The sequence below is a fragment of the Ranitomeya variabilis genome, chromosome 1 (genome assembly GCF_051348905.1).
Source record: "Ranitomeya variabilis isolate aRanVar5 chromosome 1, aRanVar5.hap1, whole genome shotgun sequence".
Lineage (NCBI taxonomy): Eukaryota > Metazoa > Chordata > Amphibia > Anura > Dendrobatidae > Ranitomeya > Ranitomeya variabilis.
The window spans coordinates 552,558,711-552,585,834 of record NC_135232.1 but is presented as its reverse complement, the minus strand read 5'-3'; the positions used below and the strand labels follow the sequence as shown (position 1 = coordinate 552,585,834).

Genomic DNA, 27,124 nt, shown 5'->3' with positions numbered 1-27,124 from the left:
GCGGGATTTCCGTGACAGAAGTTGCAGACAGAAAGAAGGAAGTACCCCTTAGACAATTAGATAGATAGATAGATAGATATACGTATACATACACACACACACCTATAGAGGAGTACAGGAGCAGAGATATTCAAGCACTCACATCAGTATATATACCAGACCTCCCAACCTTCCCGGACCCAGCGGGGCAGTCCCGATTTTGACAGTCTCCCCCGTGGTCACGGCCGGGATCGTACTTTTCCCGCACTGCACTGACTGTGATCACTGACTGGTTGCCAAGAAACGTCGGGAAACTTCGAATGGCTGCTCTGTGCGCACAGGACCTGTGAGGGGATCACAGGAGGGGAGGAGTCAGGGGTCACATCATCAGGGGCTCCGTTTATGCAGGACTCTGCTGGTTGTCATGGTGCTGGATGAGGGTAAGTTTATGTGTGGGGTCAGGAGGGGTTTACAGTGTGGATGTAGCAGAGCAGTGTGTGTATGAGGTGTACGGAGCGGAGAAGTGTGTGAGCGGAGCCGTGTGTGTGAGTTGTACGGAGTGGAGCCGCGTGTGTACGAGGCGTACGGAGCACAGCCGCGTGTGTACGAGGCGTACGGAGCAGAGCCGCGTGTGTACGAGGTGTACGGATCGGAGCAGCGCGTGTACGAGGTGTACGGATTGGAGCCGCGTGTGTACGAGGTGTACGGATCGGAGCCGCGTGTGTACGAGGTGTACGGATCGGAGCCGCGTGTGTACGAGGTGTACAGATTAGAGCCACATGTGTAAGAGGTGTACGGAGCGGAGGCGCGTGTGTACAAGGTGTACGGAGCGCAGCCGCGTGTGTACGAGGTGTACGAAGCGCAGTCGCGTGTGTATGAGGTGTACCGAGCTGAGCCACGTGCGTACCGAGCGGAGCTGCGTGTACGAGGTGTACCGAGAGGAGCCGCGTGTGTACGAGGTGTACCGAGCAGAGCCGCGTGTGTACGAGGTGTACCGAGCGGAGCAGCGTGTGTACGAGGGGTACCGAGCGGAGCCACGTGTGTACGAGGTGTAATGGCAATTATCAAGATACACTCAATAAAGGAGTGGTTCTGCAGGTGGGGACCACAGACCACATCTCAGTACCAATGCTTTCTGGATGATGTTTTGGTCACTTTTGAATGTTAGTTGTGCTTTCACACTCGTGGTAGCATGAGAAGGACTCTACAACCCACACAAATGGCTCAGGTAGTGCAGCTCATCCAGGATGGCACATCATTGCGAGCTGTAGCAAGAAGGTTTGCTGTGTCAGTCAGCGTAGTGTCCAGAGGCTGGAGGCACTACCAGGAGACAGGCCAGTACACCAGGAGACGTGGAGGGGGCCGTAGGAGGGCAACAACCCAGCAGCAGGACCGCTATCTCAGCCTTTGTGCAAGGAGGAACAGGAGGACCATTGCCAGAGCCCTGCAAGATAACCTCCAGCAGGCCACAAATGTGCATGTGTCTGCACAAACGGTTAGAACCCGATTCCATGAGGATGGTCTGAGTGCCCGACGTCCACAGATGGGGGTTATGCTTGACAGTTTTGGCAGTTGGTCAGTAATGGTGTGGGGTGGCATTTCTTTGGAGGGCTGCACAGCCCTCCATGTGCTCGCCAGAGGTAGCTTGACTGCCATTAGGTACCGAGATGAGATCCTCAGACCTCTTGTGAGACCATATGCTGGTGCGGTTGGCTCTGGGTTCCTCCTAATGCAGGACAATGCCAGACCTCATGTCGCTGGAGTGTGTCAGCAGTTCCAGCAAGATGAAGGCATTGAAGCTATGGACTGGCCCGCCCGTTCCCCAGACCTGAATCCAACTGACACATCTGGGACATCATGTCTTGCATTATCCGCCAATGTCACGTTGCATCACAGACTGTCCAGGAGTTGGCAGATGCTTTAGTCCTGGTCCGGGAGGAGATCCCTCAGGAGACCATCTGCCGCCTCATCAGGAGCATGCCCAGGTGTTTTAAGGAGGTCATACAGGACATGGAGGCCACACACACACACACACACACACACACACACACACACACACTATTGAGCATAATTTCCTTGTCTTGTGGCATTTCCACTGAAGTTGGATCAGCCTGTAATTTGTTTTTCCACTTTGATTTTGAGTATCATTCCAAATCCAGACCTCCATGGGATATTAATTTTGATTTACATTGATTAATTTTTATGTTTTGTTGTTCTCAACACATTCCACTATGTAATGAATAAAGATTTGTAACTGAAATATTTCATTCAGTGATATCTAGGATGTGGTATTTTAGTGTTCCCTTTATTTTTTTGAGTAGTATGTATACACATGGATATACATACATTGTGAGGCAGTGACCGATGTTATATGCGAGGGTCGCTATGTGTCCTCACCAAGGTCCTATCAGCGCACGGCAGTGCTCAGCTCTGTAGGTGGAGATAAGGTGGACATTCTCCCATCCGCTCTATGAATGTCCACATAAAAACCAGCCGATAATATAACTTTAATTTAACCCTCACATCATGTAGTATGCTGGAGGAAACTACTCTGGTTTCACATCACTGACGCCATTATGAACAGTGACACATATCTCCCCTCCATCCCTTCACCAGTGACTGTCACAATATCTATAGCTGTACACAGGAGCAGAGATATACCAGAACACACATGGATGTACAGTATATACAGCTATAGCAGTACGCAGGAGCATAGATATACAAGCATATACGGGTATATATCACTACAGCAGTGCACGTATATAAACGAAAGTAGGTGTATATAGATGTCACGCACAGTGTAGGACATACTAAGTGCAACACAAAAGGATAAGGGAAGGGGAACCAAACACTAGGGAAGGGGGGAGTGGAGACTCCTAGACCGATCTAACCTCACCCTGTCTGTCCTATCGTCCCTACAGTATATAGGTTCCGCATCTATCACCGAGCAGGATACCTAATCCCAGCCTGACCCTGGCAATAAGCCCTGCACCAGGGGGGACAGGATGAGTGCTAGTCAATCCTCACTAAAGCTAAAGACAACTGGGATAAACAAACGAAACAATGGAACACTTCGCTTGAGAAGACTAAGAGAGAAACACCTACGTCCTCCAAACTCCAAAAAGGACGAAAGCTGACAGCTACTGCTCCAAGCCTCAACAGGGAAATGCAAATAGAAAATAACACCAGCAACTCCTAACAGAACGTTGGGCGTTATAAACACCCAGATCCAGGTGACATCATTAAGGCCAGGGGAGGTGGCCACTAGTCTGCAAGGCCAACCGCTGAGACCTTCTGCAGCCAGGTGCAGTGCAACTGTCTGTAGCCTCTGACACATCCGTGACAATAGATCACGGCAGGGATATAAAAAATGCCTCTGTTCTTGTTGCTCTGATCAGCCAGCTCCTGGAGGATGCACATCCATACGTGACGACACAAGGTGGCTTCCAATGTCTACCATCAGTCTCCCGAGCATGGAGTAGATCCCGAGTTGGACGAGGGCATCACCACAGCAGCAGAACCAATATCTGCTCCACTGTGCCAGAGCCCTAACTATGGACCTGCCATGGCTACTGGTGTGCAGGGCCCGACGTCCAGTAGAGGGACCTGGGCTCACAGCCTTGCACTGTGCTGCTGAATGGGCATTTACCCCCTGACTACTGGTCATGCACAGTGTAGGAAAGACTAAGTGCAACACAAAGGGATGAGGGGAAGGGGTGAGTGGAGACTCCTAGGCAGATCTAAAGTCACCCTGTCTGCCCTAAACATCCCTATATAGGTTCTGCACCTATCACCGACCAGGAACCTAATCCCTGTCTGACCCCGGCAATAAGCCCTGCTTAGGGAAGGACGGGATAAGCACTAGTCAATTCCCACTACCACTAAAGAGAGCTGGGATAGACAAACAAGGGGAACACTTATCTTGAGTAGACTCAGAGATGTAACACAGACAACTTCCAGCAGTACCAAAGAGGAAGATAGCCGACTGCTATAGCTCCAAGCCTCAACAGGGGAAAAAGGAAATATCACAGGCACCTACCAGCAGCAGCCCCCTGACGAAGCCCACGCGAAACGCGCGTAGGGGTACACGTGGTGCGGACTCCACAGCTATGGGTAAGGAACACTAACTGTATATTCATACTCTGAGTGGGTGCCAAGGGATGTGGTAGCTTATATTCATACTATTGGATTTCACTGTGATTATACTAGCATCCTTATGGCTATTCTTACCACTAATATGGGTATGTAAACTACACTTGAAGCACTGGCACTTTAGGAGGGTTTACTTTATCCTACCCTGCTGCTTGGTCTGACTGCACGTGATTGCTGCACCTTTGTTCTCAATCTCAGAAAAACTCATGTCTTGATATGTTTTTTGTAACTCTTTTCGGTGCCTTATAAGTATGATTTTCAATAAATAAACTATTATGATTTTACTTTTTGGTGGATCTTGGTACTCCATTTTTTTCTTGTTTAACCTACCAGCAGCAGACAGGAAGTCTATAAACACCCAGTCCAGGTGTGTCAATTAAAGCCGGATTAAGGTTGCCACTGGGTCAAAGAGTCAGAAGGGTTAAGAAGGTGTCTGCAAGGCCAAATGCAGAGACCTTCTGCAGCTAGATGCAGTGCGACTGTCTGCAGCTTCTGTCATACCCGTGACACTACTGCTTGTAGCAGGATGCTACGGTAAACCCTTACGTAAGCGCAGGAAAATGCTCAGCCTAGTGTGGCCATTGTGTGGACCAGTCCTGGGAGAAGAGGTCACTGATACTAGTGTCCTTCCCTCAGGTCCACAGACCTGAGCTTATTGGGAGATTACGTACTGGAGCATCTGATCGGGCACTGCCACATTCTATTCTGGTCCAGGTCTGGGATTTGAACCCAAGACCTCATCCCCCGTGTCTCTGCGAGCATGAACAAACATTGTCAGGAGCAGGGCCGATGTCACCTGAGCAAGCGAGGCCCTGAGAAAGCAAGGGGGCCCACTCGCCATAGGCGACCCTGCATGCCATGGGGCCCGTGAGTCGATTGGCCCAGTCATGTTTTAAATGGTTTGAAATACTCACCTCTCCCTGTTCCTCTGCAGCTCCGTTCTCTTCCGCACATTCTGATTCTGTGACGGCTCATGACAGAGCGCGATAACATCACTACAGCGTGCCCTCTGCGCAGAGCAGTGCAGAGAGTCAGAAGATGCTGAGGAGACCGGAGCTGCAGCAAGCATGGAACAAGGAGAGATGAGTATTTGATTATTTATTTTTTATGCATTGTGCATTATATGAGGCACATTATTCAGTATGGAGCATTATATGGGGCTCATTATTTTGTATGGAAGATTATATGGGGTCCATTATACTGTATGGAGCAATATATGGGGCCCATTATTCAGTACAGATCAGTATATGGGGTCCATGATTCTGTATGGAGCATTATATGGGGTCCATCATTCTGTATGGAGCATTCTATGAGGTCCATTATTCTGTATGGAGCACTATGTGGTGCCCATAATACTGTATGGATGACTATGTGGTGCCAATAATACTGTATGGAGGACTATGTGGTGCCCATAATACTGTATGGAAGACTATGGCGTGCCCATAATACTGTATGAAGGAGTGCGTGGTACCCATAATACTGTATGGAGCAATATATTCATATTCATTCATTATTCTCTTTGGAGGACTATGTGGGGCTCATTATTCTGTATGAAGCACTATATGGAGCTCATTATTCTGTGTGGAGCGCTATGTGGTGCCCATAATACTGTAGGGAGGACTATGTGGTGCCCATAATACTGTATGGAGCACTATATTGGGCTCATTATTCTGTAAGGAGCACTCTGTGGTGCCCATAATACTGTGGGGAGGACTATGTGGTGCCCATAATACTGTATGGAGGACTATGTGGTGACCATAATACTGTATGGAGGAATATGTGGTGCCCATAATACTGTATGGAGCACTATGCGGTGCCCATAATACTGTATGCTGCGCTATGTGGTGCCCATAATACTGTATGGAGGAATATACTGTCTGGTTTCTGAGCTATTGTAGAGTTTACAATAGATATCACTCATGTAATGTAAGAAGTGAAATCTTTGGCATTGTACTATACCTATATTTCTTTGCCATATCTGTGCATCATAAATTGTGGTATGTGTTTAAGGAGCCCACTGAGACTCTTTCGCCCAGGGCCTACGAAAACCTGGAGCCGGCCCTGGTCAGGAGGGCAGACACTATCCTCTACAAGTATAGATGTGGGAGCACACTCATCAGTGAGCATGGCTGTTCCTTTCACCCTACATTTACAGACTGCCACATCCTCCACCATCTGCAAACTGTCAGATTTCCAGTGTGGATGTGATCTCCCTCACGAAGGAGCTTTCAGGCTGTTGTGAGCACTGGTTCCTTGACACTCACCATCCCCATCGGTGTCGTTGTCGCAGGCGTCCCCCTCTCCGTTGGCATCAGTGTCCTTTTGGTCATTGTTGGGCACATTGGGACAGTTGTCGCAGGCATCTCCATACGAGTCGGTGTCAGAGTTCTGCTGGTCTTTGTTAGGGACGAGTCTGCAGTTATCCTGGAAGATGAGAGTGGACTGAGAAGAGACCCCCAATGGGAGGCACAGTGACCCCCCCACATCCAGACCCCTGGTTACCTCTACGTTCTTAATCCCATCGCCATCGGCGTCCTCATCGCACTGATCCCCGATCCCGTCATTATCTGCGTCCTCCTGCCCAGAGTTTGGGGTAAGCCTGCAGTTATCCTGTGAGGAAGGAGGAGGAACATGGTAATGTAGCAGGGGGCCAGACAGAGTGTGGAGGCAGGAAGTGACCCCCGGAGACTACACAGTGGAGGTCCCTCAGACAGGGCGGGGAGACAGAGGCTACACAGTTGGGCCCAGATGGAGCGCATCGGGGACACATGGCAAGAAGGGACCATCAGATACTACACAGCAGCACCTGACAGGAGCCGGCAGGCAGGAAGGGACCACCGGAAACTACACAGTGGTGCCCCCCATATGGGTGGGGAGACAGGGCAGGAAGGGACCTCAAGAACCTACAAAGTGGAGGTCCCCCCAGACAGTGTGGGGAGACAGGGCAAAAAGAGCTCCACTGTGTAGCGTCTGGGCTTGGGAGACAGGGCAGGAAGAGACCCCCCCAGAGACTTCACAGTGGGGCCCAGAAAAAGCAATAAGACAGGGCAGGAAAGGACCCCAGGAGACTACCTAGCCGTTCCCCCCAGACTGAGCAGGTACACAGTGCAGGAAGGGACCACCGGAGACTACACAGCTGTGTCCCCCAGACGGGCGGGGAGACAGGGCAGGAAGGGACTCTCAGAAACTACACAGTGAAGGGCTCCCAGACAGTGCAGGGAGACAGGGAAAAAAAGAGCACCACTATGTAGCATCTGGGGTGGGGAGAAAGGGCAGGAAGAGACCCCCCCCCAGAGACTACACAGTGGGGCCCAGAAAAAGCAATAAGACAGGGTAGGAAAGGACCCCAGGATACTACACAGCGGTCCCCCCAGACGAAGCAGGGACACAGGGCAGTGGTGCCCCCAAGACAGAGCGGGGAGACAGAGCAGCAAGGACTAGACAACGGGGCCAAGACTGAGTGGAGGAAAAGGGTAGGAAGGGACCACTTGAGACTAGACAGCGAGGCCCAGAGTGCTAATACAGGGCACTAAGGGACCAACGTACACTACACAGCGGGACCCAGGCAGAGCGGGGCCCAGGCAGAGTGGGGCACAGGGCAGGAAGGGACCACTGGACACTACAAGGCCCAGCCGGAGTTGGAGTACAGGGCAGGAAGGAATCACCAGACACTACACAGCGAGTCCCAGACAGATTGGGAATACAGGGCAGGAAAGGACCACCAGACATTACACAGTGTGGCCCAGACAGAGTGGGGACACAGGGCAGGAAGGGGCCTCTGGAGACTAGATGAGGTCTAGACAGAGTGGGGAGACAGAACAGGAAGAGACCACCAGACACTACACAACGTGGCCCAGAGTGGGGACACAGGGCAGAAAAGGACCACCAGACACTACACAGCAGGGCGGGAAGACAGGGCACAAAGGGACCGTTGAACCCTACAGAGCGGGGCCCAGACAGAGTGGGGACACAGGGCAGGAAGGGACCACACCAGACACTGCACAGCAAAGCCCAGCCAAAGTTGGGATACAGGGCAGGAAGGGACCATCGGACACTACAGAGCGAGACCCAGCCAGAGTTGGGATAAAGGGCAGGAAGGAACCAAAGGACACTACACAGCGGGCCCAGATGGAGTTGGGACACAGGGCAAGAAGGGACATGCAGAGTCTACACAGCGGAGCCCCGCCTCCACTCTCTGTACCTGGCGGCAGTGTTTGTGGTTGTCGATACACGGCATGGGCTCGTCAGGGTAGCCATCTATGTCCGTGTCGCGGCCACACGTATATCCGTTCCCAGCCCATCCAACATTGCACTGTGGCGAAAGAAGAGAACAGTTGCATAAGATGTAGAAGTGGGTGGTAGAATCGAGTTAGGGGGCTGCAGATGTGACCCGCGGCTCTTACTGCACAGGTTACATCCCCGTTCCTCTCGAACACACAATGCGCGTTAACATGGCAGGGATTGAACGCTGGCCCCGCACACGATTTCTTGGGTGCACATCCCAAAGACTGGTTCCCGACAAAGCCTGGCTTACAAGGGCCACACTTGTAAGAGCCCTGGAAAAGAAGGGCCCAGAATGAGTATGATGGCGGTGAAGTGGAAGGGGGAGCAGACACGGAGACTTACCATTGTATTCGTACAGATGGAGTTTGCGGCACAGCCGCCATTATTCCCGTCATTACACTCATCAATGTCTGTGCAAACCTAGAATAAGACACGAGACACAGAAAAGATGTGAGGAGCGGAAAAGATGAGAGGCGCAGAGAAGATGACAGGTGCGGAGAAGATGAGAGGCCCAGAAAAAGATGAGAGGCGTGGAGAAGATGAGAGGAGCGGAGAAGAGATGAGAGGAGAGGATAAGATGAGAGGAGCGGAGAAGAGATGAGAAGAGCAGATAAGATGAGAGGAGCAGTGAAGAGATGAGAGGAGCGGAGAAGAGATGAGAGGATAAGATGAGAGGAACGGATAAGATGAGAGCAGCGGAGAAGATGAGCGGAGAGAAGAAGATGAGAGGAGCAGAAAAGATGATAGGAGCAGCGAAGATGAGAGGAGAAGATGAGAGTAGAAGAGAAGATGAGAGAAGGATAAAAGATGAGTCCAGCACACCAAAGCCCCACACACCGCATATCAGAGTTCTGCACCACAAGCCCCACACTCCAGCTTTCCCGCATGCCGTGCACACATATTATGGGCTCACTTGTTTGCTAGCCTTAGCATAGTCGACGCCCACTCCAGAAACAGAGTTGCCCCTGTAACCACGAGGACAGGCCTCACAGCGGAAGCCCGGAGAAGCATTGATGCATTTGGAGCCGGTAAAACAAGGATTGGCGTGAAAGCACTGTGGGTGAAAGAGGAGCATCAGGGTACAAATCCCCCCCAAACCCCCACCTACAACCCTCGCCCAAGACACACCTCATCAATGTCTGCACAGTGTGTGCCATTACCAATGGACCCCGGGGGGCAGGGGCCACAGCGATATCCAGGGTACTCATATGTCTCCATACAATCCACACCCTGGAAACACGGGTTGGGGTTACAGCGGGAGCGGTGCTCATGAAACCCTGAGGGGAAAAAAGTGAATGTGACTAGAGCGCGGTAGCGGTATTCGTGACTAGAGAGCAAGGTGGGGGGAAACAGACCACGACAAGAGAGCGAGAAGTGTGGGGGATCCATGACAAGAGAGCGAGGTGGGGAAGATCGACTGAGAATCGACCGTAACCAGACAGGGAGGTGAAGATCAACCGTGATGAGAGAGTGAGGTGTGAGAGGGACCGAGTGTGACGGGAGAAAGAGGCGGGGGCAACTGACCGTGACGAGATAACGAGGTGGAAGAGAAGTACCGACTGCGATGAAAAAGCGAGGCGGGGAAGCAGACTGACCATGACAAGAGAGCGAGGAGGGGACCAACAATGATGAGAGAGCGAGGAGGGAGTGGGGACTGACCATGACGAGAGTGAGGCGGGGGAGGGGACCGACCATGACGAGAAAGCGAGTAGGGGGAGATCGACAATGACAAGAGATCAAAAAGGGGAGTGTGGAGACATGAGGGTCAGTGGGTGCTCTTGTCCGCCTGCCTTTAGAAAGACCGCATGGACCAGGGCTCATCACACAGAATGCTGGTACTCCTTCCCCATGGGTATTATACTACTCCGACAACACAGTATGGTAAGAATTTATTGAACCACCAACAGACAATAAAACATAGAACAGTTCCAGCAAATACACAAGATGGTGCAAATTACAGAGCCTCAGAGGTGTCCGCGTGTTAAAAATTCCTTTGTTTGGACCAGAGCAGCCAAGACTGCATCTTGTATTTCATACAAAGAAAATCCGTACAAAATCCTTCATCTGTGGTACCATACGCCTGAATTTTTACATAAAACTGACCCATCTATTTCTTCCCTTTGCTGGCATTGCGTCCTGTTAAGAGGTTCTATTTTTCACATTTTTTGGGACTGTCCACTGACTAAACCATTCTGGGTGATACTTCAACTCCTCGCTAAGGCTGGTTTCACACTTGCGTAGGGCAGAGCTGCGGAGGGCTGCATAGTTCCTCCGTTAAGCCCCGCCCACTGCCGCACCTCTTACATTCAGCTCTGCCTACGTCAGCATGCGTCCTGCGAACCTATCTTTAACATTGAGTATGCAGGCCATGCGACTGTATGCGGATGCCTCCACATGCGTCGTTTTGACGCTGCGCCGACCGCAACAAAATGCAACATGTTGTGCATGTATATTACTATTAATGTTGATGATTATGGCTTACAGCCAATGAAAACCCAAAAGTCATTATCTCAGTAAATTAGAATAATTAACAACAAACACCTGCAAAGGCTTCCTAAGCCTTTAAAAAGGTCCCTTAGTCTGTTTCAGTAGCTCCACAATCATGGGGAAGACTGCTGACTTGAAAGATGTCCAGAAGGAAGTCATTGACACACTCCACAAGGAGAGTAAGCCACAAAAGTTCTTTGCTAAAGAAGCCATCAGTTCACAGAATGCTGTATCCAAGCATATTAATGGAAAGTTGATTGGAAGGAAAAAGTGTGGTAGTGTAATAATTATAGGGGGGATAACTCAGGAGACTCTTTGCGTGGAACAAGACAACTACAGGACACAGTTTTATAAGTGGTAAAGTCTATATTATCACACGGTGATTCAAACAGGTGCAGAGAGAAACTCAAGTCCACAACACTTGGTCTAAATATTAAACGCAGCTTAGCAGTCTATAGGGAACTTCAGAGGAAAATGCAATCACGCAGAAAGTCTATGAAGCACAGTTATTCTTGAGGATACTTGACACGAATAAGTCCTTGTTTTAGTCCAAACACAGATAGATATGCTTATAAGGCAGTTCAAGCAATGTCTTATCTCAACCAGGAAGGCCTGGGTGATAATCTCAGGTTTAAGCAGACCAGCAACAGCTTACATGTCCAGCAAATGCAGATGGAAGTAAACACGAGCAGCAGATGAAGGAGGATTACTGGAAACTGGTGTATGCAGCAGGAACTCAGAGCAGAGTAGCAGGATAACCACACAGGTTCACAGGAGCAGGTATATAGCCAGGGAGTCACCAGAGTCAGGAGCTGGATGCAAGGCAGAATACTCTAGCACAGACTGAAGGCTGGGGTGGAGTTTTATAGCAGGAAGACACAGTGCACATGAGACCAAAGACGCCATCTTGGAAAAGGGCAGTAATGCACAAAAGGTAATAAAAATGTTCAGAGTCCTCACAGGTAGAAAAAGGTGCACAAGCAACCGGGATAACCGCAGCCTCGAAAGGATTGTTAAGAAAAGGCCATTCAACAACTTGGGGGAGATTCACAAGGAGTTGACTGCTGCTGGAGTAATTGCTTCAAGAGCCACCACACACAGATGTATCCAGGACATGGGCTACAAGTGTCGCATTTCTTGTATCAAGCCAGTCATGACCAACAGACGCCAGAAGCGTCCTACCTGGGCCAAGGAGAACTGGACTGTTGCTCAGTGGTCCAAGGTGTTGTTTTCAGATGAAAGTAAATTTTGCATTTCATTTGGAAATCAAGGTCCCAGAGTCTGGAGGAAGAGTGGAGAGGCACACAATCCAAGCTGCTTGACGTCTAGTGTGAAGTTTCCACAATCAGTGATGGTTTGGGGAGCCATGTCATCTGCTGGTGTAGGTTCACTGTGCTTTATCAAGACCAAAATCAGCACAGCCATCTACCAGGAAATTTTAGCGCACTTCATGCTTCCCTCTTCCGACAAGCTTTTTGGAGATGGAAATGTCATTGTCCAGTGGTACTTGGCACCTGTCCACACTGCCAAAAGTACCAATACCTGGTTTACAAACAACACTATCACTGTGCTTGATTGGTCAGTAAACTTGCCTGACCTTAACCCCATAGAGAATCTATGGTGTGTTGTCAAGAGGAAGATGAGAGACACCAGACCCAACAATGTAACCTGGGCTTCCACAACTCCTCAGCAGTGCCACAGGCTGATCGCCTCCATGCCACGCCACATTGATGCAGTAATTGATGCAAAAGGAGTCCCGACCAAGTATTGAGTGCATTTACTTAACATACATTTCAGTAGGCCAACATTTCGGATTTTAAAATCATTTTTCAAGCTGGTGTTATAAAGCATACTAATTTACTGAAATTTTAGGTTTTCATTGGCTGTAAGCCAAAATCATCAACATTAACAGAAATAAAACACTTGAAATAGATCACTCTGTTTGTAATGACTCTATATGAGTTTCATTTTTTGTATTGAAGAACTGAAATAAATTAACTTTCTGATGAGGTTCTAATTTTGTGAGAAGCACCTATAAATGACCTCTATGAGATGGCTATATAGTTGTGCTCAAAAGTTTAAAAGTTTATATATTATTGCTTTCTTGGCCTTTTTCAGAGAATATGAATGATAACACCAAAATTTTTTCTCCACACATGGTTAGTGGTTCGGTGAAGCCATTTATTTTCAAGTAACTGTGTTTTCTGTTTTTAAATCATAATGACAACCCAAAACATCCAAATGTCCCTGACTAAAAGTTCACACACCCCATTTCTTAATACCGAGTATTATCCCCTCTAACGTCAATGACAGCTTGAATTATTTTGTGGTAGTTGTGGATGAGGTTCATGCGCAGCTTCTGGGCTGATGATTGCAAATTTGCCTCCAGTATTTGCTGACGATGTGCTGCATTCATCTTTCTTTCAACTTTGACCAAGTTTTCTGTGCCTTTGCAGCACACACATCCTCAAAACATCAGCGATCCACCTCCGTGCTTTACAGTAGGAATGGTGTTCCTTTCATGAAAGGCCTTGTTGACCTCTCTCCAAATTATGGTTGTGGCCAAAAAGTTCAATTTTGGTCTCATCACTCCAGCCTCCATCACTTCTTGTTCCAGAAGTTTTGAGGCTTTCTCTGTGCTGTTTTCCATATTGTAGGTGAGATACTTTGTGGCATTTGCGTAGTAATGGCTTTCTTCTGGCGATTTGAACATGCAGCCCATTTTTCATCAAGTGCTTCCTTATTGTGCATCTTGAAACGGCCACACTGCTAGTTTTCAGAGTTCAGTATTTCAGCTGATGTTATTTGTGGGTTTTTCTTTGCATCCCGAACAATTTTCCTGGCAGTTGCGGACGACATTTTTGTTGGTCTACCTGACCGTGGTTTTGTTTACACAGAGCCTCTGATTTTCCATTTGTTAATCACAGTTTGAACGCTGATGACTGGCATTATCAATTACTTGGATATCTTTTCTATCCCTTTCCTGTTTTATACAGTTCAACTACCTTTTCCCATAAATCTGTTGACAATTCTCTTGCTTTCCCCATGACTCAAAATCTAGAAAACGTCAGTGACAGGTTGAAAGTTGCAAGAGTCTGTCAGGATCCCAGAAACTCACTCAGCTTTGAGGCTATGTGCACACGTTGCGGATTTACTGCGGATCCGCAGCGGTTTTTCCGTGCAAAAATGCTGCAGATCCGCAAGCGATTTACAGTACAATGTAAATCAATGGGGAAAAAATGCTGTGCTAATGGTGCGGAGAATTGGAAATGGAAAACGCTGCGGATGAAAAGAAGGAGCATGTCATTTATTTGTGCGAATCTGCAGCGTTTTTGTACCCATTCCATTATAGAAATCCGCAGGGGTAAAAACACATGAAATCCGCAGTAAATCCGCACAAAATCCGCATAAAAAACGCATCAAATCTGCACCTGCCTTTTCTGCCAAGAGATGCAGAATCCGCACAAAAAATTCCAGAGGCAAATCTGCAACGTGTGCACATAGCCTTATGCACACACACTGATTACAAGCAAACAGGTCACAGGTGAGGATGTTACCTTTAGTAGCCATTCAAACCCATTTGTGTCAGCTTCTGTGCATGTTATCAGGCCAAAATCACCAGGGTATGTGAACTTTTGATCAGGGTCATTTGGATGTTTTGGGCTATTATGATATAAAAAGAGAAAACACAGCAATTTGACAATAAATGGCTTCACCCAACCACTAACCATGCGTGAAGATAAAATTTTGGTGTTATCATTCATATTCTCTGGAAAAAGGCCAAAAAACAAAAACTCTACCGGGGTATGTAAACTTTTGAGCACAATTGTAACTAGGTCGTTACTTTCCACATAATTACCCCCCCCACACACACACTTTCCATTTGTCTGTGTGTTTGTAACATTTTACTCTTTATCTACTTGAAAATGTTTAACTACTACTATATTACAAGATTTGTCATTAACCTATAAATGATAGTGAAAAATCTAAAATTCCTAATTTTTTTTCTTTTCCTGTAACAATTGAAAAATTTCAATATAAAAATTACAATAAAAAAAACATACCTTTGTTTCTGAAAGTATAGTAAGATGGGTAGTACTAGTTTGAAACGAATTTAACAGAATCTATAATATACGATTTTGCTATTCACAACTTAAATATCTTCTGTCTTAAGTAATGTAATGTAAGGGTATGTGTCCACATTCAGGAAACGCTGCGTTTTTGACGCAGCGCTGAGCCACAGCGTCAAAAACGCAGCGTCCAGATGTTACAGCATAGTGGAGGGGATTTAATGAAATCCCGTCTCCACTGTGCATTAAAAAACGCATGCGTTTTTCCAGCAAAAACGCACATGGGTTGCGTTTTTTCAGAACGCAGCATGTTGCTACAATGAGCAAAACACGCAGGAACACCGCAGGTGACCTGCCAGTGACCTCAGGTGCATTTTTGGTCAGGATTTTACCTGCATAAAATCCTGACCAAAGCCTGAAGCAAACCTGAACGTGGACACATACCCTCAGAAGCCATTCCCACTTCTCCTTATCTTTGTGGTTGTAATAAAAACTTGTCACTGGGCATCTGTGACTCAGACAAGCCAGTACACTAAAGGTACCGTCACATTAAGTGACGCTGTAGCGATATAGACAACGATGCCGATTGCTGCAGCGTCGCTGTTTCGTCGTTGTGTGGTCGCTGGAGAGCTGTCACACAGACAGCTCTCCAGCGACCAACGATGCCGAAGTCCCCGGGTAACCAGGGTAAACATCAGGTTACTAAGCGCAGGGCCGCGCTTAGTAACACGATGTTTACCCTGGTTACCAGTGTAAATGTAAAAAAAACCACACACTACATACTTACATTCCGGTGTCTGTCGCGTTCCCCGGCGTCCGCTTCCCTGCACTGTGTAAGCGCCGGCCGTAAAGCAGAGTGGTGACGTCACCGCTGTGCTCTGCTTTACGGCCGGCCGGCGCTGACACAGTGCAGGGAAGCGGACGCCGGGGGACGCGACAGACACCGGAATGTGAGTATGTAGTGTTTGGTTTTTTTTACATTTACACTGGTAACCAGGGTAAATATCGGGTTACTAAGCGCGGCCCTGCGCTTAGTAACCCGATGTTTACCCTGGTTACCAGTGAAGACATCGCTGAATCAGCGTCACACATGCCGACTCAGCGATGTCAGCGGGTGATCCAGCGACGAAATAAGGTGCTGGCCTTCTAGCTCCGACCAACGATGTCACAGCAGTATCCTGATCGCTGCTGCGTGTCAAACACAACGATATCGCTATCCAGGACGCTGCAACGTCACGGATCGCTGTCGTTATCGTTGTTAAGTTGTTCAGTGTGAAGGTACCTTAACAGACACTTGTTGTGTGTCCTTGTCTCTGATCAATGGACTCTCTGATTTGATCAAACTGGCAAACGTGTGAAACCTCTTGAGTTTCTCCTAAAACTTTCTATATAGGTTCCCACATCAACCCCTGCCATCGGACGGAATAGTACGTCCGATGGCAGAACTCCCGCTTTGATTGGGGCTCCGACAGTGAGAATCAAAGCCAGGACATGTCAGCAGTTTTGAACAGCTGACATGTGCCCACAGTAGGCGCGGGCGGAATCGCGATCTGCCCGCACCTATTAACTAGCTAAATGCCGCTGTCAAACTCTGACAGCAGCATTTAACAAGCGCTTCCAGCCATTCGGCCGGAAATGAGCGCAACACTGACCCCCATCACATGATCGGGAGTCATTGGTGCATCGGTATAACAACCAGAGATCTCCTGCGGACCTCTATGGTAGTTGATGCCAGATTGCTGTGAGCACTACCCTGTGGTCGGCGCACATAGCAATGCTGTAATTCTCCTACATAGAGGCGATCTGAGCATCGCCTCTATGAGGCAGTGGCAATCGAGTTGTGCCAGCTTCTAGCCTCCCATGGAGGCTATTGCAGCATGGCAAAAGTAAAAAAAAATGTTTTTAAAAATATGAAAAAAATTTTAAAAAAATATATAAAAGTTCAAATCACCCCCTTTCGCCCATTCAAAATAAAACAAACAAACAAAAAAAGTTTTTAAAAATATGAAAAAATTTTTTAAAAAATATATAAAAGTTCAAATCACCCCCTTTCGCCCATTCAAAATAAAACAAACAAACAAAAAAATCTACACATATTTGGTATCGACGCGTTCAGAAATAAAAAAAGGATTAACCTGATCACAAAACGGTGTAGCAATAAAAAAAATTCAAAACGCCAGAATTATGTTTTTTCAGGTTGCCACAACATTGCATTAAAATGCAATAACGGGCGATCAAAAGATCATATCTGCACCATTAAAAACATCAGCTCAGTACACAAAAAATAAGCCCTCACCCAACCCCAAATCACAAAAATTGGAGACGCTATGGGTATTGGAAAATTGTGCAATATTTTTTTATGCAAAGTTTGGAATGTTTGTACACTACTTAGATAAAAAAGAACCTAGACATATTTGGTGTCTACGAGCTCGTAATGAGCTGGAGAATCATAATGGCAGGTCGGTTTTAGCTTTTAGTGAACCTAGCAAAAAAGCCAAACAAAAAACAAGTGTGAGATTGCATTTTTTGCAATTTCACCGCACTTGGAATTTTTTTCCTGTTTTCAAGTACACGACATGGTAAAACCAATGGTGTCGTGCAAAAGTACAACTTGTCCCGCAAAAAATAAGCCCTCACATGGCCATATTGACTTAAAAATAAAAAAGTTATGGCACTGGGAAGGAGGGGAGCGAAAAACGAAAACGCAAAACCGAAAAAAGCTCTGGGGGTTAAGGGATTAAGTTGGCATCCTGTAGAATCTCTCTCGGAACAGAGGAGGATCCCCCTTTTATAGTTCACAACTGTCCTTCAGACCATCATCCACTTGTCAGGAAGAAGATGCGATGAGGTAATCTCTTATTGTTCGAGTATTCAATCAATTAGAATAGTTTATCTTTTAATGTTTGTAGGTCAACAAGCTGCATTGACTGGTACATTGGGTATTAAACATATTAGCAAACATCAATTGTTCAATGACCCTGCATCTCTGTCCTCCAAGGATAGCAGTACAATAACCTGCAACAAACATCAATTCAAGAGTCAACGTTCAGGCACATATGAACAATGGCTTACATCTGCTGACCTACTAAGAAATACATCTGGCCTAAATAAGAATAAATGTTGTATCACATTCCACCCCACCTTAATTAGCTAGACGTGATAGGCTTCCGGTCATTCTTCTCATCATACTCGGCTTGACCTGGATAACTCCACAAATAATCAACGAGAACCGAACTCTTATCCATCGGGTCCACAAATGACATCCTCCGCATCCCGTGTTTCCTGGAAGCTGATTAAGGCAAATGGTGTGGCACCGCCTTACCGCGATCCTTTAGCTTGATGGTACGGAACTGCAAGTACCAATAGAACAACTCCTCTAGCTCCTTCTCCCGCTTGAAGCTCCAGGTCCCAATGTGACCAACAACTCCTGGATTCGGGTTGCTTTGGACTAGGCACTTGATTCCAGATTGACATTGCATCCTTGATTGGCAAGGCAGGTCAATTCTTCTTGGTCCAACTCACAGTCCTTCACGACGTTCTGGGCATCCCAAAGGACCAATTCCTGATTCAAATCTGACAGACTGTCAGTGGTCCTGTATCCGATCCATCAAAACTGACACAACTCCTGTAGTTTCTGTTACTTGTTGAGGATGTATATCCATCCAGGACCTCTTCTTAAGGCCAAGCTGGTGGGGTTGGACATAGTTGCATCCGTAACCTGCTGTGTATATCTCACCTATTGTCTGCTGGGACAGTTTCCTGCCTCCCTGGTTATGGAGCCCTAGTACATTGTCTAAAAATACCAGTCCCTGTAGCTCCCCAGATCCGCCAGACTGAGTAGTATCTTACTGTGGCCACCAAATGTGCTCTGTTCCACTGGCCCGTCTGTCTTTGGAAAGACCACATGGACTAGGGCTCATCCCACTAAATGCCCATACTCCTTCCCCGTGGACATAATACTTCTCAGACAACACAGTGTGAGGGTAAAACAGTGTGTCAAGAATTTATTGAACCACCAACAGACAATAACACATTGTACAGTGCAAATTACAGTTTCTCACCCTTCTGCTGACTCACCGGAATTAGAGCAGCTGTGCTGTGACTTCGGGGGTTCAAGGGCCGACAATCCCCACCAGTGGCAACCCGCTTTTGGCAGGCTCCCACAGAGAAGCTTAGGAAGCTGACAGTACATTGAGGTATGTGGCAAGGTGACCTGATTTTCCCAACCTGGCTTCTCTGAACGTCTCTATGGGGCCAGGTGACCCGATTGTCCCAACCTGGATTCTCCAAATGTCCTTGAGGGTTCTGTGATGGTCAATGGAGCAGATCTGTATTACTCAAGCTAGGGCAATGGTCCCTTAACCTGGAATCCTGTAGAATCTCTCTGGGAACAGAGGCAGATCCCCCTTTTATAGTTCACAACTGTCCTTAAGCCCATCATCCATAGGTCAGGGGGAAGGTGGCATGAGGTCATCTCTGATTCTTCGAGTATTTAATCAATTTGCATAGCTTATCCGAGATATCGAGGAGGTGAGATGGGGGGGTGCGACCAAGACGAGATGTCGGGGAGGTAGGGGCGGCCACCGTGATGAAATATCGAGGCGGTAAGGGGGGCAACCTTAATGAAATATTGAGATGAGAGGATGGGTATCGTGACGAAATATCGAGGAGGTGGGAGCAACCGCGATGAGATATCGAGGAGGTGGGGGGCGACCGCGATGAGATATCGAGGAGGTGGGTGGCGACCGTGATGAGTTATCGAGGAGGGGGCGACCGTGACGAGATATCGAGGAGGTGGAGGTGGGGAGCGACTGTGATGAGATATCAAAAATGTGGGAGGGAGCGACTGTGATGAAATATCGAGGCGTTGGGGGGTGACTGTGACAAGATATCGAGGAGGTGGGTGGAGGAAGCGACTATGACGAGATATCGAAAAGGTGGGGGGCGACCATGACAAGATATCAAGGAGGTGGGGGGACTGTGACGAGATATCACGGAGGTGGGGGGAGTGACCGTGATGACAGAGCGTGGGGTTGGGGGGGAGGGCGACTGTGTCAAGATATCGAGGAGGTGGGGGGAACCGTGACGACAGAGGGGGGTGACTGACGAGATATCGGGGAGGTGGGGGTGGGAGACCATGACAACAGGGCGAGGGGGGTCACTGTGGTGAGATATCGAGGAGGTGGGGGGAGCGACCGTGACAACAGAGCAAGGGGGGAGACTGTGACGAGACATGAAGGAGGTGGGGGGGCGACTGTCACAACAGAGCGAGAGGGGGTAGTCGACAATGAGGAGAGAACAAGGAAGCAAGGGACAGACTATGATGAGAGCGCAAAGTGAGGGGGAGCACCATAACAAGAGAGCGAGATGGGGAGGACCGTGATGAGAGAGTGGGAAGAGGGGACCGACAGTGAAGAAAAGAGAGAAAGGGGTGAACGACCGTGGCAAGAGGGCGAGGCGGGTGTGGGAATGGAACCAACAATGATGAGAAAGCGAGGCATAGGGGAACCGTGACAAAAGAGCAAGGCGTGAAAAGGACAGTGACGGGAGAGCCAAGCGAGTGGGAACAGTGATGGGAGAGAAAGGAAGGTGGGAGGGGGACCACGATGTGGGGCAAAGGGGATAGTGATGACAGAAAGGCAAGGGGGACTGACAAAAATAAGGAAGGGGGAGCATGACCACAGCAAGGCAATGGTGGGAGTCCATGACATAACAAGAAAGGGGAGTGGACGTTATCTTCAGGTTTGCGGGATTTGCCCATAGCGTTGCATGACATATTGGGTAGTGGCGCTGTATACACTTACCGCACACCTGACATTCCATGATGGTGTTCCGGATGAGAGACATCTCCTTCACCTGAGGAAAGAGACATCAACAAGACTCCTGACAGCCCAATATATGTCCTCACCCCACCTGTACCAATAGCTGCATACCCCCACCTATACCAATATCTGTATACCCCCATCTATACCAATATCTGTACTCCAACTTGTACTAATATCTGTATACCCCCTACCTATACCAATATCTGTATCCCCCCACAAGTACTAATATCTGTATCCTCCACCCTGTACTAATATCTGTATACCCCCACCTATACCAATATCTGTATCCACCGCCTGTACTAATATCTGTATCCCCCCACCTGTACTAATATCTGTATCCCCCATCTGTACCAATATCTGTATCTCCCACCTGTACTAATATCTGTATCTCCCCTACCTATACCAATATCTGTATACCCTCCACCTATATCAATCTGTACCCCCTACCTATACCAATATCTGTATACCCCCCACCTGTACTAATATCTCTACCTCCCCACCAGTACTAATATCTGTATTCCCCACCTGTACTAATAACGGTATCCCCGCCTGTATTAATATCTGTATCCCCACCTGTACTAATATCTGTATCCCCCCACCTGTACTAGTATCTGTATCGCCCCCCTGTACCAATATCTGTATCCCCCACCTGTACCAATATCTGTAACCCCTACCTATACCAATATCTGTACCCCCTACCTATACCAATATCTGTATACCCCCCACCTGTACTAATATCTGTACCTCCCCACCTGTACTAATATCTGTATTCCCCACCTGTACTAATATCTGTATTCCCCACCTGTACTAATTTCTGTATCCCCGCCTGTATTAATATCTGTATCCCCCACCTGTACTAGTATCTGTATCCCCCACCTGTACTAATATCTGTATCCTCCACCTGTACTAAGATCTGTATCCCCCCACCTGTACTAATATCTGTATCCTCCATCTGTACTAATATCTGTCCCCCCCACCTGTACTAATATCTGCATCCTCCACCTGTACTAATATCTGTATCCCTCATCTGTACTACTGTACTAATATCTGTATCCCCCCACCTGTACTGCTATCTGTATCCCCTATCTGTACTAATATCTGTATCCCCTCCACCTGTACTAATATCTGTATCCCCCCAGCTGTACTAATATTTGTATGCCCCACCTGTACTATCTGTATCCCCCACTTGTACTAATATCTGTATCCCCCGCCTGTATTAATATCTGTATCCCCCACCTGTACTAATATCTGTATCCCACACCTGTACTAATATCGGTATCCCCCCACCGGTACTACTATCTGTATCCCCTATCTGTACTAATATCTGTATCCCCTCCACCTGTACTAATATCTGTATCCTTCCCAGCTGTACTAATATCTGTATGCCCCACCTGTACTATCTGCATCCCCCACTTGTAGTAATATCTGTATCCCCTATCGGTACTAATATCTGTATCCCCCCAGCTGTACCAATATCTGTATCCCCCACCTGTACTATCTGTATCCCCCACTTGTACTAATATGTATCCCCGCCTGTATTAATATCGGTATCCCCCCACCTGTACTAATATCTGCATCCCCCATCTGTACTAATATCTGTAGCCCACCACCCACCTGTACCAATATCTGAATCCCTCCATCTGTACTAATATCTGTATCCCTTGCCTGTATTAATATTGTATCCCCCACCTGAACTAATATCTGTATCCCCCCCACCTGTACTAATATCTGTATCCCCCACCTGTACTAATATCTGTATCCACATCTGTACAAATATCTGTACCCCCACCTGTTCTAATATCTGTATCCCCACCTGAATTAATATCTGTATCCTCCACCTGTACTAATATCTGTATCCCCCACCTGTACTAATATCTGTATCCCCCTCCATCTATACCAATATCTGTATCCCCCACCTGTACTAATATCTGTATCCCTGCCTGTACTAACATCTGTATCCCCCACCCTCCTGTCCCGATATCTGTATCCCCCACCTGTACTAATATCTGTATCCCCCATCTGTACTAATATCTGTCCCCCCCACCTGTACTAATATCTGCATCCTCCACCTGTACTGCTATCTGTATCCCCTATCTGTACTAATATCTGTATCCCCTCCACCTGTACTAATATCTGCATCCTCCACCTGTACTATTATCTTTATCCCCCACCTGTACTAATATCTGTATCCCCCCACCTGTACTGCTATCTGTATCCCCTATCTGTACTAATATCTGTATCCCCTCCTCCTGTACTAATATCTGCATCCTCCACCTGTACTAATATCTGTATCCCCCACCTGTACTAATATCTGTATCCCCCCACATGTACTGCTATCTGTATCCCTTATCTGTACTAATATCTGTATCCCCTCCACCTGTACTAATATCTGTATCCCTCCCAGCTGTACTAATATCTGCATGCCCCACCTGCACTATCTGAATCCCCCACTTGTACTAATATCTGTATCCCCCGCCTGTATTAATATCTGTATCCCCCCACCTGTACTAATATCTGTATCCCCCCACCTGTACTAATATCTGTATCCCCTATCTGTACAAATATCTGTACCCCCACCTGTACTAATATCTGTACCCCTCACCCACCTGTACCAATATCTGTATCCCCTCACTTGTACTAATATCTGTATAACCACACCTGTACTAATATCTGTATCCCCCACCTATACTAATATCTGTATCCCCAAAACCTGTACTAATATCTGTACCCCCCACCCACCAGTACTAATTTCTAAATCCTCCCCACCTGTACTAATTTCTTTATCCCCTATCCTTGCCCCTCACCTGGTCTCGGATGTCCTCTCTCAGTTCGGCCAGGACCTTATTGAACAGGGTCATCTGGGTGATTAAGGCCTTTGTGTGCTCTCCTGAGAAAGCAGAAGAGACTGTGAGAAGTATTTTAAGAGTATAATGTAAAGAGGATGGGAGAGGATGGCGGGGGAGAGGACGGTGTGGGTAGAGGACTGCTCTGGTAGAGGATGGCACGGGCAGAAGACAATGAGGGGAAAGGACGGCGCGGGTAAAGAGGACTGCGCAGGTAAAGAAGACTGCGCAGGAAGCCACACTCACCCAGGATGGAGTTCACAACACCGTTCACTGTCAGGAGACAAAGTAGAGATGTGGGTGAGTGGCATCTACAGATCCCCCAGCCTGCACCCCTCCACTCTACCTGTATTGTGAATGGAGGCATCATCCTGGAACGGACACTCACTCAGGGGTCCTACGCGGCTCAGGGACCCCCCAAGAACCAACTTCATAGACTCCACCGAACCCTAGACGGAAAATAACAAGTGCACAGAGTAAGTGGGGAAAACATGGCACAGGACCCCAAACACAAACCATTAACAGTGACCCCAAGAGGAGCAGGACCCCAGACCCACATGAGCGCCCCAGGTAAGAGGAGGAGCAGGACCCCGGACACACAGGAGCGCGCCAGGTATGAGGAGCAGCAGGAACCCGGACCCACAGAAGTGCCTCAGGAAAGGGGAGCAAAACCCCGGACACACAGAAGCACACCAGGAAAGAGGAGCAGGACCCCGGACCCACAGGGGCGCTCCAGGAAAGAGGAGGAGCAAAAACCTGGACCCACAGAAGCGCCCCAGGAAAGAGGAGCAGGATCCCTGAACCACAAGAACGCCCCAGGTAAGAGAAGCAGGAACCTGGACCCACAGAAGAGCCTCAGGAAAGAAGAGCAGGACCCCAGACACACTCGAGCTCCTCAGGAAAGAGAAGCAGAACCCCGCACACACAGGTGCGCCCTAGGAAAGAGGAACAGGACCCAGACCCAAGGGCACACCCCAGGTAGTGGAAGGATTAGGACCCGGACACAAAGGAGCGCCCCAGGAAAGAGAAACAGGACCCCAGACACACAAGAGCACCCCCCTGTTCCTCTTTCCTGGGGTGCTTCTATGGGTCCAGGTCATGCTCCTCTTTCTTGGGGTGCTCCTGTGGGTCCAGGTCATGCTCCTCTTTTCCTGGGGTGCTCCCAGTAAAGAGAAGCATCACCCGGACCCACAGGAGCGCCCCAAGAAAGAGGAGTAGGACCCCGGACACAAAGGAGCGCCCCAGGAAAGAAGAGCAGGGCCCGGACCCACAAGAGAGCCCCAGGAAAGAGGAGCATGACCCGGACTCACAGGAACATCCCAAGACAGGTGCAGGACCCCGGACACACAGGAGCACCCCAAGAAAGAGTAGCAGGACCCCAAACAGAAGCACCCCAGGAAAGAGCAGGACCCCGGACACACAGGAGCACCCCAGGAAACAGGGGAAGGATGGCAGACAAACAGGAGCGCCCCAGGTATTGGGAGGAGCAGGACGTCAGACACACAGAAGCGTGCCAGGAAACAGTAGCAGGACCCCCAGACACCAAGGAGCGCCCCAGGAAAGAGGAGCAGGAGCCTCGGATACACAGGAGCACCTCCCTGTTCTTCTTTCCTGGGGCGCTCCTGTGGGTCTCGGTCATGCTCCTCTTTCCTGGGGTGCTCCCAGGAAGAAGGAGCAGGACCCGAACCACAAGAGCACCCCAAGAAAGAGGAGCAGGACCCCGGACACACAGGAGTGCCCCAGGTAATAGCACCTTGGACACCGTGATGCTGGACCCCAGTCACTGAGCAGGAAATAACTCCCAGATCCTCACCCCCAGATGTGGGGATCACGATGCCCAGTTTCATCATCTACAATGCCTGATTGTGGAGGTCCCTGACCCCACATACCTGCATCCTCTGGTACGCCTTGTGTCCACAGCGAATCTCTCCAGATTCCACCTCAAATTGGGGGATGATCATCATTTCGGGAAGCCCCAGGCTGGTGTCCACCTGCTTACAGTCTATGTAGAGCTCCAGGGACAGGGTGTCGCCCTGCAGGCCACTCAGCCTCAGGATGATAGAGTGAGCATTCCCATCAGACAGGTTGGCGTTCTGTAAGCTCACTGAGTGCACCCTCGAGTCTTCACGCATGTAGCGCACCAACACTGCAAGAAGAAAGCAGCTCAGCAGCTGTCCACAGCCCCAACGGTCAAATCAGCTCCGCGCCTCGTCCCCAGCCCTGCCAGTCAGCTCTACGTCCCAACACCAGCCCGGATGGTCAGCTCCACGGCCCAACCTCATCCTTGCCAGTCAGCTTGGCGCCCTAACCCCCAACCCATCAGTAAGCTCCACACCTCCAACCTAGTCTGCCGGTCAGAGCCACACCCCATCAGCCCCACCGGTCAGCTCCATGCATCCACCCAGCCCGCCTGGACAGCTCTGCTCCCCAATACCATCCCCGCCGGTCAGCTCCACGCCCCAATTTCAGCCCCAATGGTCAGCTCCATGCACCAACCCCAGCTCCGCAGGTCTGCTCCACGCCCCAACCTCCAGCTCTGCTGTTGTGAATTCTACTCTTGGGCTCCCTCCGGTGGTTGTAAGTGGTAGTGCTGCTGTCTCTGAATCGCAGCATTTATCAGGTGTGTTTCTGCAAATCTGACTGGGCTATTTAGTCTTGCTTCACCCTTTAGTCAGTGCCAGTTGTCCATTGTTCCTGGAGGATTCACATCTCTGCCTAGTCTCTCCTGCTTTGCAGTTCTTTTCAACAAAGATAAGTTCTAGCCTTGATTTTTTGGCTGTCCACATGCTGGGGCCTTATTGTTCAGTTCTTTTCCATGTTTTTTTGTCTTGTCCAGCTTGGTCTGTATAAGGATTTGTTTAGCCAAGCTGGTATCTCTGGAGATGCAGATATACCCTCCATGTCTTTAGTTAGCTGTGGAGTTTTTGTATTTTCTGTGGTGGATATTTTCTAGTGTTTAAATACTGACCGCATAGTACTCTGTCCTATCCTTTCTATTTAGCTAGAAGTGGCCTCCTTTGCTAAATTCTGATTTCAGTCTGTGTATGTTTTTTCCCTCTCCTCTCACAGTCAATATTTGTGGGGGGCTGTCTGTCCTTTGGGAATTTTCTCTGAGGCAAGATAGTTTTCCCTTTTCTATCTCTAGGGGTAATTAGTCCTCCGGCTGTGTCGAGATGTCTAGGGAGCGCTAGGTACATTCCACGGCTACTTCTAGTTGCGGTGTTAAGTTCAGGGTCTGCGGTCAGTACAGGTACCACCTTCTCCAGAGTACGTCTCATGCTGCTCTTAGGCCACCAGATCATAACACTCTGCGCCCTCAACCCCAGCCCTCACTGGGGAGCTTCGTGCCTCAATCTCAGCAACGCCGCCAGTCATCTCCGCAACCCCGCCCAAGCTCCAAGCTCAGCCTCAGACCTCGCGGTCAGCTCTGCAAGTATACCTTACTCCCCCACCGGTGAGCTGCCTATCCCAACCCTAGCCCCGA

The 27,124-nt window shown here is 48.7% G+C and overlaps 1 protein-coding gene across 2 annotated transcripts in view; it reads right to left on the bottom strand.

Moving 5' to 3' along the window:
- Positions 1-27,124, bottom strand: part of THBS3 (thrombospondin 3) — a 151,927-nt gene that overhangs the window by 79,813 nt on the left and 44,990 nt on the right. The window contains exons 3-14 of one of the 2 annotated variants that reach the window (XM_077255905.1): positions 25,530-25,786; positions 23,987-24,089; positions 23,887-23,913; positions 23,602-23,684; positions 20,777-20,828; positions 9,544-9,692; positions 9,329-9,469; positions 8,758-8,835; positions 8,535-8,687; positions 8,333-8,443; positions 6,634-6,741; positions 6,396-6,555 (exon numbers count right to left, since the gene is read on the bottom strand). In XM_077255905.1, coding sequence (XP_077112020.1) covers positions 6,396-6,555; positions 6,634-6,741; positions 8,333-8,443; positions 8,535-8,687; positions 8,758-8,835; positions 9,329-9,469; positions 9,544-9,692; positions 20,777-20,828; positions 23,602-23,684; positions 23,887-23,913; positions 23,987-24,089; positions 25,530-25,786 — 1,422 coding nt within the window. The remainder of the gene's footprint in view (positions 1-6,395; positions 6,556-6,633; positions 6,742-8,332; positions 8,444-8,534; positions 8,688-8,757; positions 8,836-9,328; positions 9,470-9,543; positions 9,693-20,776; positions 20,829-23,601; positions 23,685-23,886; positions 23,914-23,986; positions 24,090-25,529; positions 25,787-27,124) is intronic. The other variant, XM_077255898.1, reaches the window with a different exon arrangement.